At 43.8% G+C, this 15,182-nt stretch overlaps 1 protein-coding gene across 4 annotated transcripts in view; it reads left to right on the top strand.

Moving 5' to 3' along the window:
- TSPAN14 (tetraspanin 14) overlaps window positions 1-15,182 on the top strand; it is an 81,321-nt gene that overhangs the window by 25,946 nt on the left and 40,193 nt on the right. For all 4 annotated transcript variants that reach the window (XM_039481361.1, XM_039481363.1, XM_039481362.1 and 1 more), the window contains one exon: window positions 13,896-13,993. In XM_039481361.1, the coding sequence (XP_039337295.1) occupies window positions 13,913-13,993 (81 nt within the window). In that variant the 5' untranslated portion in view covers window positions 13,896-13,912. The remainder of the gene's footprint in view (window positions 1-13,895; window positions 13,994-15,182) is intronic.

Raw genomic sequence — 15,182 nt, 5'->3', positions numbered from 1 at the left:
TGTTGCAAATTGCTGAGACTCTAGGAAGCATATCACTCTTTTTATTGCACTATTGTGGGTGTAAATTCAGTTGGAAAATCTTCTTGCCATATGGGAGCTTCCCAAGATCCCCCAGGAGGTCTCCTTGTCAAATTAAGCTCAACATGGAGAAACTTTAATTCCTGATCTCTCCTCCTGAACTTTCTGCATCCCAATACTGTCACTGTTGAAGATTACACTGTCATCCCTATACATAATGGGTATTAGCTTTGACTTCCTTACAGTCAGCCTGTGTCCTTATCCTGACTCTTCTTCCTCCACAGTATTTCTAAGATTCAACATTTTCTCTTTCCAGGCAGTTAAAATTCCTCATCCAGTACCTCATCACCTGGCTTGACTACTTTAGCAGTTCTGAATGGAAGATGGCAGATGATCTTTCATGCTGATTGCTTGGTCAGAGCAATCGGTGTGAATTGTGCCTTTCTGAATACCTGCATTGGCTTCTCCTTCTCCACTACATGAACTCTTGTCCTCCTTTTAAAGTCTCTGCATAACTTTGTCCCTCCCTACTCAGTGACCATCTGTTGGTTTCTGAGAGTTTGGTTTCTGTCTAGTTCCTAGTGGAGAGATGTCACTGTTCTAGAATATTCCATGAGATCTGGTTGTAACAGGCACTGTAGTTGGTCTCAGTAAATAGTACAGTCATGGAGACTGGATTCCCCTCTATCCAGTATGGGCTCACTGGTGATGTGGGGGAGACTGCACTGCTGCTGCTCATGTTGAACTTGTTGTGTGGAAAAATGGAATACCCGGACCTTCAGAATGGCACTGATGATCAAAACAAAAATTCCAGAAGTCACTTAGCAAAGATATCGTCTGCCACTTCCGCTGACTTCAGGAATCCTAGAACAATTCTCAGCCCTTATTTTCTAGTCAGGCCACCATGTTAGAAATGGTTGTACGTTGCATGACTATAGAGTTGGTTTGAAGTTGCCTGCCCCACTGAATTCTCAGGTGCCGTGATCCAGATCTCCCTTTCTTGTAGCTTTCTCAACATTAAATGCTTCACCTGTCTCCCAGGAGTGAGCAGAGCCGCCTCCACACTTGCACATCACAGCTGAAGTAAATGTATGTCCTTAAGGAAATCCTTGAGCCATTTCATTCCAGCCTCAGTCAGAGCTCTTGGGAAAGTGACTGACTGTTCAGTGACTCACAGGTGCACACCCTCAGATTTACCTGATACTGTACTTGATGATTCACAATCTCTTCTATTGAAAGAATCGACAGCTCTTATATTTTACCTCACAGTAAGAGGGTTATGGTGTTTGTTGCAGCCTTGGGGGATCCCTCAGGTTTTTCTTTTCTTTACAACTCATCAGCTTAATGTAAAGATTTCTAATACAGCCATCTCCATTGTATCTGGGTGCTGCATATAAGAGTTAGTAGAACCATCACTGCACCTGTTCTGTCCGATGGAATATTTGGAGGATACTAATGAGGAGGAGAGAAATATCAGTGGACTGGTTTCCTTCTTTGTAGAGAGAACTAGTGAAAAGTGCTGTGAAATGGAATACTGGGAGCAAGGTGAATAAAAATCAGGTGGTTTTTAAACCAAAATAATTGGATCTTTTTATACTGGATTATTTTTTTGTTTAAATATCTTTCCAAAAATCTTTTAAAAAATCTGAATTTAATAAAATTTACCCCTTAGCATATTTTATATTAAAATATTTAAATATGCTGCATCCATGCATCTGTCAAACTTTGAATTTAAAAGCTGCTTCTCTATATAAAGAGAAAATCGGGAGGGCAGGGGAAGGACCATTTAACTTGAGATCAACCTTTTTAAATATGGCACAATGAGCCACGTACTGTGCTAAGAGCTTCTTTTGTTTAATATAAATTTTTATATACTGTTTTGTGTGTTTAAATTCTAAATGCCACCCTAATGCAGCTTGCTACAAATCATGAGCAGAAAGTTAATTATCTAGTGAATAAGCAATGTCATTCACCATTTTCTAATATACTAAAAATGTACAATTAGGTTAATATTTTGAGATTCTGATGTAATTGCTTAAATGTATATAGCTATGGTGTACCTTCATAAGTAGCAAAAAGATGCATCACATCTAGTCTTAAAGCTTTATTAAGTTGTAAATCAGAATGTTTTAATGGTTATATCAACCAGTGCAAACGCACTCTTCCATTTGTACTTCAGTTATTTTCTAAAGAAAAGTTTATTTGAATTCAGTGACTTTTTTTTTTTTAAATGGAGACTTTCTACTTGGTGTTTTAAATTGCCTTGATTTTTAATCTACCCTGTCAGGGTGAGAAAAGGGTAATTCTGTATTGGGATAGTTTGCTTTCACAAATGCTTACCATACTTGGCACTTCTAAATAGACATTAACCTGTCGGCTTCAAGCATTCAGTTGGACGTGGTAAATCACATGCTGCCAGATCAAAAAAATTAGCTTGTTATACTATTTAAAAAAAAATAAAATCTAGAACAATACAGTGTGGATGAAATAATGGCAGTAACTAGCATGCCAAAAGATTTGACAGGATGTTTTTCTCTCCCAATAGTTCACTGTTTTGTTACCAGCAGCGTTGTAACCTTCTTGAAACTCTGCTTTGCTCTCATTGTTTTGATATTATGAAAACAACAAGGCTGCAGCTGAAGAAGTGGGGTTTTGTACCCATGAAAGCTTATGTGCAAATAAATCTGTTAGTCTTTAAGGTGCCACTGGACTCTTTGTTGTGTAGACTAACACGGCTACCCCTCTGAAACTTGATTTTACTGGTTTTGTTGCTTCGATGGCTAGTTTTATGTGGACCTGCTAACACATGTCTAACGCATAGAATATTGGGGTTAGAAAAGACTTCGGGAGGTCATCTAGTCCATTCCTCTGCTCAGAGCAGGACCAACATCAACTAAATCATCCCAACCAGGGCTTTGTCAAGCCGGGCCTTAAAAACAGCAAAGGCTGGAGATTCCACCACCTCCCTCGGTAACCCATTCCAGTGCTTCACCACCCTCCTAGTGAAATAGTGTTTCTTAATATCCAACCTAGACCTCCCCTACTGCAACTTGAGACCATCGCTGCTTGTTCGGCTGTTCTCAGTGGCAGATGACAGAACTCCATCCTCTTTGGAACCCCCCTTCAGGTAGTTGAAGGCTGCTATCAAATTCCCTCTCACTCTTCTGCAGACTAAATAACCCCAGTTCCCTCAGCCTCTCCTCGTAAGTCATGTGCCCTAGCCTCCTAATCATTTTTGTTGCCCTCCGCTGGACTCTCTCCAATTTGTCCACATCCATTCTGTAGTGTGGGGGACCAAAACTGGACACAGTTACTCCAGGTGTGGCATCATCAGTGCCGAATAGAGGGGAATAATCACTTCCCTCAATCTGTTGGCAGTGCTCCTACTAATACAGCCTAATATGCTATTGGCCGCCTTGACAACAAGGGCACACTGCTGACTCATATCCAGCTTCTCGTCCACTGTAATCCTCGGGTCCTTTTCTGCAGAACTGCTGCTTAGCCAGTCGGTCCCCAGCCTGTAGTGGTGCATGGGATTCTTCCGTCCTAAGTGCGGGACTCTGCACTTGTCCTTGTTGATCCTCCTCAGATTTATTTTGGCCCAATCCTCCAATTTGTCTAGGTCACTCTGGACCCTGTCCCTTCCCTCCAGCTTATCTACTACTCCCCCCAGCTTAGTGTCATCTGCGAACTTGCTGTGGGTGCAATTCATCCCATCATTCATATTGTTAATAAAGATGTTGAACAAAACCAGCCCCAGGACCGACCCCTGGGGCACTCTGCTTGATACCGGTTGCCAACTAGACATCGAGCCATTGATCGCTATCTGTTGAGTCCGACAATCTAGCCAGCTTTCTGTCCACCTTTATATTTCATTCATCCAATCCATACTTTTTTAACTTGCTGGCAGGAATACTGTGGGAGACCGTAGCAAAAGCTTTGCTAAAGTCAAGATACATCACATCCACTGCATTCCCCATAGCCACAGAGCCAGTTATCTCATCATAGAAGGCAATCACATTGGTCAGGCATGACTTGCCCTTGGTGAATCCATGTTGATTATTCCTGATCACTTTCCTCTCCTCCAAGTGCTTCAAAATGGATTCCTTGAGGCCCTGCTCCATGATTTTGCCAGGGACTGAAGTGAGGCTGACCTCTCTGTAGTTCCCCGGGTTCTCTTTCTTCCCTTTTTAAAAAAATATGGGCATTATATTTGCCTTTTTCCAATCGTCCAGGAGCTCCCCCGATTGCCACGAATTTTCAAAGATAATGGCCAATGGCTCTGCAATCACATCAGCCAACTCGCTCAGCACCCTCTGATGCATTAGAGCTGGACAAATAATGGACTTGTGCATGTCCAGCTTTTCTAAATAGTCCTTAACCTGTTCTTTCACCACTGAGGGCTGCTCATCTCTTTCCCATACTATGTTGCCCAGTGCAGCGTTCTGGAAGTTGACCTTCTCTGTGAAGACCGAGGCAAAAAATGTACTGAGTACTTCAGCTTTTTCCACATATGCTGTTTTATTCCACATTCTGTCACTATGTTGCCTCCCCCATTCAGGAAGGGTCCCACACTTTACCTGACCACTTTCCTGTTGCTAACATACCTGTAGAAACCTTTCTTGTTACCCTTCACATCCCTTGCTAGCTGCAACTCCAGTTGTGCCTTGGCCTTCCTGATTATACCCCTGCATGCTCTAGCAATATTTTTATACTCCTCCTTAGTCATCTGTTCAAATTTCCACTTCTTGTGAGCTTCCTTTTTGAGTTTAAGCTCGAAGATTTCACTGTTAAGCCAAGCTGGTTGCCTGCCATATTTGCTATTCTTTCTGCACATCGGGATGGTTTGTTCCTGCGCCCTCAATAAGGCCTATTTTAAAATACAGCCAGCTCTCCTGGACTCCTTTTTCCCCCTCATATTAGCTTTCCAAGGGATCCTGCCCATCAGTTCCATAAGGGCATCTGAGTCTGCTTTTCTGAAGTCCAGGGTCCATATTTTGCTGCTCTTTCTTCCTTTTGTCAGGAACCTGAACTCAGCCATCTCATGGTCACTGCTGCCTAGGTTGCCACCCTCTTCTACTTCCCCTACCAATTCTTCCCTGTTCTGTAAGCAGTAGGTCAAGAGGAGCACAGCCCCTAGTTTGGTTCTTCCAGCACTTATTGGGGACAACTTCCCCATACAGTCTCCAAAAACTTCCTGGATTGTCTGTACATTGCTGTATTGCTCGCCCAGCAGATGTCAGGGTGATTTGAAGTCCCCCATTAGAATCAAGGCCTGTGATCTGGAAACTTCAGTTATCCAAAGAAAGCCTCGTCTACCTCATCCTTCTGATCCGGTGGTCTGTAGCACACACCCACCACGACATCACTCTTGTTGCTCTTGCCTCTAAACTTAACCCAAAGACTCTCAACAGGCTTTTCTCCAGTTTCATATTGGAGCTCTGAGCAATCATACCACTCTCTTACTTACAATGCAACTCCTCTTCCTTTCCTCCCCTAACTGTCCTTTCTGAACCGTTTATACCCATCCATGACAGTGCTCCAGTCATGTGAACTGCCCCACCAAGTTTCTGTTGTTCCAATCACATCATAGTTCCTTGATTGTGCCAGGACTTCCAATTCTTCCTGCTTGTTTCCCAGGCTTCTTGCGTTCATGTACATGCACCTAGTATAACTAGCCAATTGCCCTACTTTCTCAGTATGAATCAAGAGGCTTCCCATCTTGTACCCTCTTCCTGGTGTTTCTTCTTGGTATCCCACTTACCTCTGGGCTTAGGTCACCATCCCCTGGCGAACCTAGTTTTAAAGCCCTCCTCACTAGGTTAGCAAGCCTACCTGTGAAGATACTCTTCCCTCTTTTCGTTGGGTAGATCCCATTTCTTCCTAGCAATCCTTCTTCCCAGAACAACATCCCATGGTCAAAAAATCCAAAGCCCTCTCTCTGACACCACCTGCATAACCACGCATTCACCTCCACAATTCGACGGTCCTCTCTTGACCTAATGTGTACTAGGTGGAGCTTTCATTTCCCCACCCCTGCCCCCCATTTCCATATCTGCTCTGGTTTTTGTCTGGGTTTGCGCTGGGATAGTTTTAAAAACATTGGGTCAGATCCACAGCTGATATACGTTGACTTAAATCTACATTGCTGCATTAACAGTAGCTGAGGCTCTGGTCCAGTCTTTACAATACTTTTGTAGAAAAATCACAGTATTTTGGAAATCTGTAACATTCCCTTTTCTCTGTTTTGAAGCCATTTTATAGATAATATATAGAAAAGGCTTATCCTGTTTAGGTCACACGTGCTGTAAGGGTTAAAAATCTATCAGCAGTGAATCATATCACAATTATCTACAAAGTGCCAGGATTCTAAAGTTTTTATAAGTATAATCTGTGGGTGTTGAACTGCCTCTGACTGCAGCATTCTTTTGCTGAATGGTAATTTTTTTTCCTTCTCAGTGTAGCTGGGAGCTGAAATGATACTTCTAGCTTTTTAAAGATATCCCTCTGTATTAATTCTCTGAAAGAAATTCCCATTGCTATAAGTGGGAAATAACTGTTGGCTGAGTGAGTCGGTGCAACTCCAGATAGAATAAGATAATTGCCACCTACATATCGCTTTATATCTCTTCAAAGCACTTCACAATATTAATTAGCTAATCTATGAAACCTATGAGGTAAGCTAATATTACTAACCGCATGTCTTTATTTTGGTCTGGCAACTGACACTTCTGAGCATCTTCTACGCTAGGAAACGTACCAAGGGGAAGAGATTAAGTGACTTGGTCAAGTGCACGTAGCCAATCTATTTGCAGAATTAGGAATAAAGTTTGGGAAGGGAGTTGGATGTGCCCAGTCTTAGTTGCCTAGAACATCTTGTGTATAACAGCAAGATACTATCTCTGTCACTCTTCTTCTCTTCCCCCCCTCCCCCCAAAAAGTGGCAATAGGCCAAATCCTGACCTTTAATTTAGGTGGGAGTAAGGGGCACAGAAGCCCTTTACCTCTCTATTTTCAAGACTCCAGGATGGTCAGAAGGGCTTTGAAGCAGCTCTGAAGATAGGTCCCAAGTTTCTGCTAAAAGAGGATGAACTCCATAGAAATGTCCCATCCTGTCATCCTTTCTCCCTTCAGGAAGCTGTTCAGTTTTGCAGTAATTTTTGCACAGCTGTCTGTTCGCACATGCTCCTCTACCCCTTCCTGGAAGTCATCCCTGTGGAGGAGGGAATTTTTGGGGGAGCATGGCGTGCTGTCCTGCGTGCTCCCTAGCCACCTATGTGGGAGGACAAGAGGGGTGAGAAAATTTGTTTCTTGGACCAACTTCTGTTGGTGAAAGAAATGAGCTTTTGAGCCACACAGAGTTTTTCAGGTCTGGGAAAGGCATTCAGTGTGTCACCCTTGAATACAAGGTGGAACAGATTGTTCAGCAGTGTGGAGGGAGACATTCATCCTGGCAGCTCTGAAGGGGAACTGTGTGTGTTTCTGCTGTGGTGCCCCTTTTAAGGATCTCCATTGCAGATGCAGTGTCTTGGAGAGCCACCCTATTTCCTGACGAGGGAGGATGACTTGTAGCTGTGTGGTTTGATCAAGTGTGAATCCCCTGGCATCATGTGGTACTGTAGCATTCCTCACTACCTACATAGTGACACTCCTCCAGGTCAGGCAGTTGGTTCCTCATGGCTGGGCAGCTGGCCAATGGAAAGGGAAGTAGGGAGAAATGTGTTACCAGTCATAGAAAGGTCAAGATGATTAAGCAGTTGGGATCCCTGCTTGTCAGTAAGGATGTGGGAGAAGCTGATATTCCTGTAGTGGGCTTTTCACTGAAGTTAAGGCCTGAACAATCAAGGTAGGTCTTGGAAACAGTGAGGGAAGGAAGCCAGGCAGAAAATAAAATCTCGGGGGGGTGTGTGTGTGGGGGGGGGGGGCAGGCGGGGTGTGTGTGGGGGGGCAGGGAGTTCCTTCCAGGTTCTTCGATGGCTTGGCTGTCTCTTTGTTTCAGTTGCATTTTAGGACTGTAAACTTGCTGCTTTTTTTTCTCCTGAATCCTCCTGGTCTACTAGATCAGAGGCAAGATACCTGGGTTATATAAAAAAAAAACCAGGAGTACTTGTGGCACCTTAAAGACTATTTATTATTTTGGCAGCTGAGCTTTTCTGAGCTAGCTCTCACTTCTTTGCGGATGCATCGAAAAGCTCAGCTTTCATGCTATAAAATATCTTTTTAATGTGCTTGTCTGCTGTTTCCTTTTTTTTTTTGGATGCTGCTACTAACACGTAACCTGAAACCCCTCTTATATAACTAATTCTCTATTTGCAGCTTGATACTTAACAACATATTTAAATTGAAATACTCTGCGACCCTTCCTCCCCCTCACAAGAACCAGGGAGACTCTAGCCCTTGTTTGTTTATGTGTGCATCATCTTAGTTATGTTTAAACTACAGACCTTGCAGCTGTACCACTACAGTTGTGAGCTCTTGCACGTGGCTGCTCTATGCTGGCAGGAGAGCTCTCTCCTGCCAGCATAATTAAGCCACTCTCAGCGAGCGGTGTGAGCTATGTCGGTGGGAGAGCAGCTCCCGCTGACATAGTGCTGTCCAGAACAGCACTTCTGTTGGTCAGGGGTGTGGGTTTTTTTCACACCCGTGACTGACAGAAGTGCTAATGTTGGGCCACCCTTCCTTTTATGCTTTGTGGACATGTCTGTCTGCTCAGTTTCCATTTGGGCTTTGTTGTTTCCGGTAAACACCCTCTTGCAGGTCCTGTGCCAGGGTGTGGCTGTGGCTGTGAGCTTCCCCCAGAACACGTCATGGAAAGTCATGTTGCAGTGCTAGAGCATGAGAAAGGGAACCTGATCCTAACAAGGTACATACAAGGCAGTGGAGAAACAGGCCCAGGAAGTGCAAAAAACAAAACAAAAACAAAAAAACTAAAGTAGCAAAACCTTGACGCTGACTCTGCACAAAGTAAACTGAAAGAGTGTGGGTGGGTGGGGACAGCCCTGTAATCCTGTTTAGCAGCCTTAGATGCACTTTTAGCCCTAATAGGAGTAATACTGTCAGGTGGTATGTGGGTCTTCTCAAGCTGATGGAAGTCTGTCATAATTACAGAGGTAGCTGCAGCTTTTCACCCCTCTCTAGGGTTCAAGTATTTCAGACCCCTTCAGTCCAGGCTGTTCCTTATCTGGGCAAAATGAGCTTTATAATTTCAGTATCATCTTTGCAGTTTAATAACACAGACATTAGGAAACAAATCTCCTGCCTTCTTTACCAGGAAACGTTTATAGCTGGAGCTGTTGTTACCTGCCGGCTATTAACCTGAACCTCCATGTGCCCACAGGAAACCCTTCTGTATAGTCATACAATAAACATTTCCCATGAGTTGCTCACTTACAGTCAGGGGCATGTGCAGGAATTTAAATTTGACCACTTTTGGAGGGGGCACATTCTGTGCCCTTGCCACAGCCCCGGGGCTGAAGCAGCTCACTCTCCCCACTGTGGTCCTGGGGCCAGAAGAATTCTGTGCCCCCACCCATTATTTGGGGGCCTGTGCCCCTATTTGCCCCCCCCTCTTTTGTGCAGGCTCCTGCTTACAGTATTGTTAAATTAATACAGATCAGTCCCCACCCCAGTCCTTCAGTGGCCATTGAAAAGGTTTGTATTCACATCAGAGTGGAGACTATGAGAGTTCAGTAGTTAGATCCTCTGTTTTTAGAAGTTGTTTACTATCTCATTAATCTCTAAAGCCTTATATGGCCACACAGTACTGCTCCTGCAGTCAAGAATGTACTGTAATTATTCTTTCATTTGCTAAAATGCATGTTCTTTGTCTGTTTCAAGGGGAATGATCATAAAGTTTTAAGTTGCACTGAGGGTACGATCTGTTGTGAAAAGGAAAATTGAAATGTACTTCCTTTCGTGTGCCCTTGACCTTAGAGATCTGAATTAGGTGCTACCACTCTCTATATATTTTTAAAAGAATAAAGGTCCATCACCCATTTCTGAGCACAAGTGAGCACATTTGCACATGGTACAAGAACCAGAGTTGTCATTTGTTTTTGTTTAAAATAAAACACGTGCACAATTCCTTTGTCCTAGCTACGGGTATTCTTGTTTGGGGTGCTGTGTAGCAACGGTACCACATTCTTCAGCATTCTCTCTCATTTTTCTTGTTTTAACATTTTTATTACAGTAGTGACTAAGGGCTAACCAGCAGTGGGGCTCCATTGTGTTAGGAAATGTCAGAGTAGCAGACTGTTCCTCCCTGAAGTGCTTAAAATCTAAATGGACAAGACAGACACAAGTGCAGGAAGGAATAGAACCCAGTAGCAGAATGAACAGTATGATAGGTGGGGATCAGCTAAAGAGGAAAGGAAGTTGAGAGGGGACAGGAGAAGAAGGGCAGATACAGAGTGAAGAGACTCTGCAGGAGAGCTGCAGCAAACAGCCAGTCAGCGAAAGTCCAGTCAAAACTGATCCTTTGCATTTGGAGAACTGTCTACCAAGGTCCTTGCTTTGGCTGCTTCTACCCTCTACTGCTTGGAGTCTCTGGCTTGCTCCTATTTGTAATTTTGATACCACCTGGGTCCTGCTGTCCCGTGTGGGTACGGGGGGAGAATCTCCCCAGGACACTGCTGGGGGACGGGGTGGCCCCAGCTGGTCCCCAGTTTACCACTTCCCCCCACACTGCAGTAGTCCCAGCTTTGGCTGTTTCCACCCTACTGCCTGTTCTGTACGTCGGGGGGAGTTGATAATCACTCAGTGGAGAGATTTTTCAAAAGCCCTCTACAGTGGCCTAATTCTCTGCTCACATTGAAGTCTAGTAAAATTCCCACTACCTTCAAAAGCAGCAGAGTAGCCTAACACGGAGCAGTTTTGAAAAGCCTCACCAGTATATTTTGGGTGAATTGATCCCAGGAAAAGGAAAGCCTGATTATCAATAATGGGATTATCCACTGTTCATATTGACCAGAATCCATTTCTCATCACTTACCTTCTAGTTTTCCATTATGAGCTTCTGCTGATAGGTGAAAGGGCACGCTGGCTGAAATATCCTAATGAGAAAGGGAGGGAATTGGTCCAACAGCATGGAGGTTGACTTTGGCTCTCTTATGCCTTCTCTCTCTCCAAAATAAACCTCCCTAGGTCCTCAGCACTATGAACTTTAATTTTGAGTTCAGTGTTTTGATATTAAGAGATGCTTCTCTGTATAAATAATGTTAGTTAGCAGTACCTGTATTTGCTGCCTGGCTATTTAGAGGTCTAGGTATAGCCCAAAATAAGTAAACCTAACTCCCATAGTCTGAGATAGATAATGAACCTCCTAATTAGGATTTGTGTTTGAATTAACGGGAGTTTCCCAAAAGCTGTGTGAGGAACATCACAAAGGGATGGTGGACGCCAGTGAGTAAGCATGGGATGAGAATCTTTTGACTTGTTTTCTAAATAGGGAAAGACCATAAAATGCAGCTGGTTGTCAGGAAAACTGCAGAGGCCCCAAAGTGACCACCAGGTGATATCTGGTCTTGACCTCCCCAGACCTATGAGACCACTTAATTTCCTTCTGAGAGAGGTGCATCTTGGACACTCCACACCTGGACCCCATGGGCAAAGGATAATCCTGTCTTCTCCCTAGGGGCTTGATTTGGCATTGCTGCCTTTTTGCAGCCAAAAGTTTGTGCTTGGTGCTGAATTTCAGGTTCATGGCAACTTGATATGAGACAGGGTTTGGTTATGAAACTTAAAAACAGACCTGGTGGCAGTACTCCATCATGCTGCTGGAAACATTTAGCAATGCCTTTTGAAAGCTCAAAGAGGCAGTCTTATGTAAAATGGGATATTCTTCAAAATCGATAATCGTGTGGAGGTTTGTGGGGTTTTTTTGATTTTTTTTCTTTTTGCAAGGGGAAGAGGGTGGTAAGGGGTGGAATGATTTTTATAGTGAATCTGTGTGACAAACCTCTCCATCATCCTACTGAATTTCTTGTTACAACCAAGAATACAACACAACTTTGTGCTAGACCATTGTGTGATGCCTCAGACACACACCAAGGGGTAATTTATTATAGAAGTGCTTGATTAATTATGAGGGTCCTATTCACCCACTTGTCATACACAGCTTGTGACCCCAGACACAGCATGGGGGATGGAAGAGCAGTAGTTGTTCACCCTGAATTCCACCGCTGCAAAGAAGTGAGCAGATGGGTTGGGGGTTAGAAGTAGCCCTGGTGCTGTCCTTTCTCTACACCTCCTCCCAGCTGGCCAGCTGACATGCAGGAGTATGCTGCGCTGCAAAAAGAAGTGAAATAACTTGCTCACTCTCCAGATTGAAAGGGGAGGAGTTGTGGTTGAATCTGCTTCTGGGACTACGCTGCTACGTGCCCCTGCCTTACTCTAGGCAATCTATAAAGTTACAGTCTGGTGCTATCAGGCTGGGACTGTGGATGTCTGTTTCCCCCCGCTTTCCCTTTTACACCATTTAATGTAATTCCACAACAAACGTCTTGTCTCACTTCTTATTTGGGGTCAAACCATTTGAAAAACCTTATTACTCCCTCTCCCTTGCTAAGCCTCTACTAAAATCCCCTGGAAGGGAAACCCTTGATTTAAAGGCACGATTAGAGGGTTGAAATGTGGAAATGGTGTTAACCCCATTCCTGCCCAGGTCTCAGCGTGACAGACCAACTGGTGTTGGCTGCTGGGCCTTTCCCATACACTAGGCTCTTTAGGACTTCTTCAGCGTATCGGCTTTCGGCTGGGAGGCTTGGCTCTTTGTGGTTTTGGTTTTCCATATGGGGCATTCTGCTGCATTCCTGTGGAGAGATGGGTTAGGTATAATGCCCTGGAAGGCGTCAGTTTTTTGAAACATTGAGCAATTCCCGTGGCTGATGCTGACCTTAGAATACGAGAATCACAGAAAGCAGAACTCTGCAATGCCCATCAGATCAAAACTTTCGTAACTGCATGACTTGTGATCTAAATAAAACCAGTTATGCAAATTTGATGCAGTATAGGAAGATTAAAAATACCACAGTGCTACAATCTGTCAGAGCCTAACAACAAAAGCTCCCACTGCAACATTCTTTCTCAGTTACTTAAAGCTGTGTCTTCTCCATCTCACTGCGTACCACCATATTTACCATCACATCTTAAGTCCACCAGGCATGATGGGGGGGGAAAAGGACAAGCAGCCTGTATGCAAAGTCCAAGTCCATGTATGTGCATGGAGTGTCCTCGGTCAAGGAGGGTGTAAAAGGGGTTGTGTCTGCTTAATACAGAGTCTGAACCCATCGATCTGGGTCTTTGGGTTTAACTAGAACTGTATAGTCAGTTTTGTTTATCTCTTTCAGATGGCAACAGGGAGACAGAACTGGTTTAAAAACTAGAAAATATTGTAAAGCCACAAGAATTGGCAGTGGGACTTGGAGTCATAAGAACATAAGGATGGCCCTACTGGGTCAGACTAAAAGTCTATCTAGCCCTGTATCCTGTCTTTTGACAGTGCCCTAGAGGGAATGAACAGAACAGGTAATCATCAAGTGATCCACCCCCTGTCGCTCATTCCCAGCTTCTGGCAAACAGTGGCTAAGGACACCATTCCTGCCCATCCTGGCCAATAGCTATTGATGGATCTATCCTTCATGTATTTATCTAGTTCTTCAAAAAAGAACTAGATGTCAGGTGTGGTATCTGAAATTTCACTGAATATCTTTTTGAAATTTGACTAGATTTCAAATTACAGTAATCCTTTTAATATAAACTTTTGGAATAGGGACTCTTTTTTTTCTGAGACTGAAGAAAGCTCACATTAAACATCAGAATTTTTAGGCTGAACTGACCCTTTTCTCTCCCCCCCCCCCCCTTCTCTCCCTCCTCTGCAGATATTGCTCTATAGAAGATGCACTATTACCGATACTCTAACCCAGAAATCAGCTGTTGGTACAAATACCTGCTTTTCAGCTACAACATCATCTTCTGGGTGAGTACAAGGCCAAAACTCCTTCTGTAGCATGAGATCTTCAGCCTGGGACTTGTCTCCCTGAAATGATGTCCTTCAGCGTGTGCATATTACTCAGAGAAAGTGAATGGCATGGACTTGGTTGGAGGCTTTTGTGATATGGCCAAGCATGACTGAAACATTCAAAGTAACTTCACTTCCAACTTTAAAATGGAGGCAGACAAATGTCCAGATGTTTGGATATTGTCTTGTTGGTTTCCGTTATGTCAGTAGGCTCAGTGCGGTACAAATAATAAAGAAAAATGTGGTCCTTGCTCCAGTGAGTTGACAGTTCTGTTAGAAAAACAATATAGAAGTTGATTGTCTAGTCTCAGAAGCTTGGATGTCCATCTGAATTATGGATGGCTCCTGGCAGAGACATCCAGGTATATGGACTGATTCAGATGCCTCTCCAGTCTGAATCTTTTGTTTCTGGAAATATTACTTGAATAGCCTTTCCTGGACACTGTGGCTCTTCTGTCCTGATTCAGGCTGGAACCTGGAAGCAGCGAGTTTGAGAGTGTGTGTGGGTGTGTGTGTGTGTGTTTTTTTTTAAGAATAGTAAAATGGGAAGTTATCAAAGATCTTCTGAACATCAAAAACATTAATTTCACTTTGAGTAGTGTCCCTTTAGGTGCTCCATTTCAGATGCACGTGCACCTCCTGAATGCTGTGGAGATGCGGCTCAGAAGCCACATAAAGTGGAGCACCCATAGGGGCACAACTTGAAGAAGAAGAGATTAGTCACCTTGTGCAGGAACTCTAGCTCTTCAAAGTGCGTGTTCATATGGGTGCTCTGCTACTGCCCTCCTTCTCTGCTTCAGACTGTGTTCTGTGTTAGACGTTCAGATAAAGAAGGCAACTGCCCGCACAGATCTATATCCCCTCTTTGTGTGGCATGAGATTGTACAGAGTGCGTGTGCAGAGCAAATGGACAGTAATGGAAAAATCTCTGATCAAGGGCTTTAGAGACATATGTGTAACCCACACATCTCCTGGGTGTGGTGTTCTGTCACATCTAGTGGTACCAAGACGAGGTGAATAACCTCTGAATATCTTGGTCTGAGCTGGTTCTTATGACTTCTTCTGAATTATTGGCCTAACCCTGACTTAAACAGGATAAGGAAAAGGGGTACAGAAAACGGTATCAACTCATTCTTGTTGCTTTATA

The sequence above is a fragment of the Mauremys reevesii genome, linkage group 7 (genome assembly GCF_016161935.1).
Source record: "Mauremys reevesii isolate NIE-2019 linkage group 7, ASM1616193v1, whole genome shotgun sequence".
In the NCBI taxonomy this organism is placed as follows: domain Eukaryota; kingdom Metazoa; phylum Chordata; order Testudines; family Geoemydidae; genus Mauremys; species Mauremys reevesii.
Note: the sequence above shows the minus strand (reverse complement) of the source record. Positions and strands in the feature narration are given on the sequence as shown.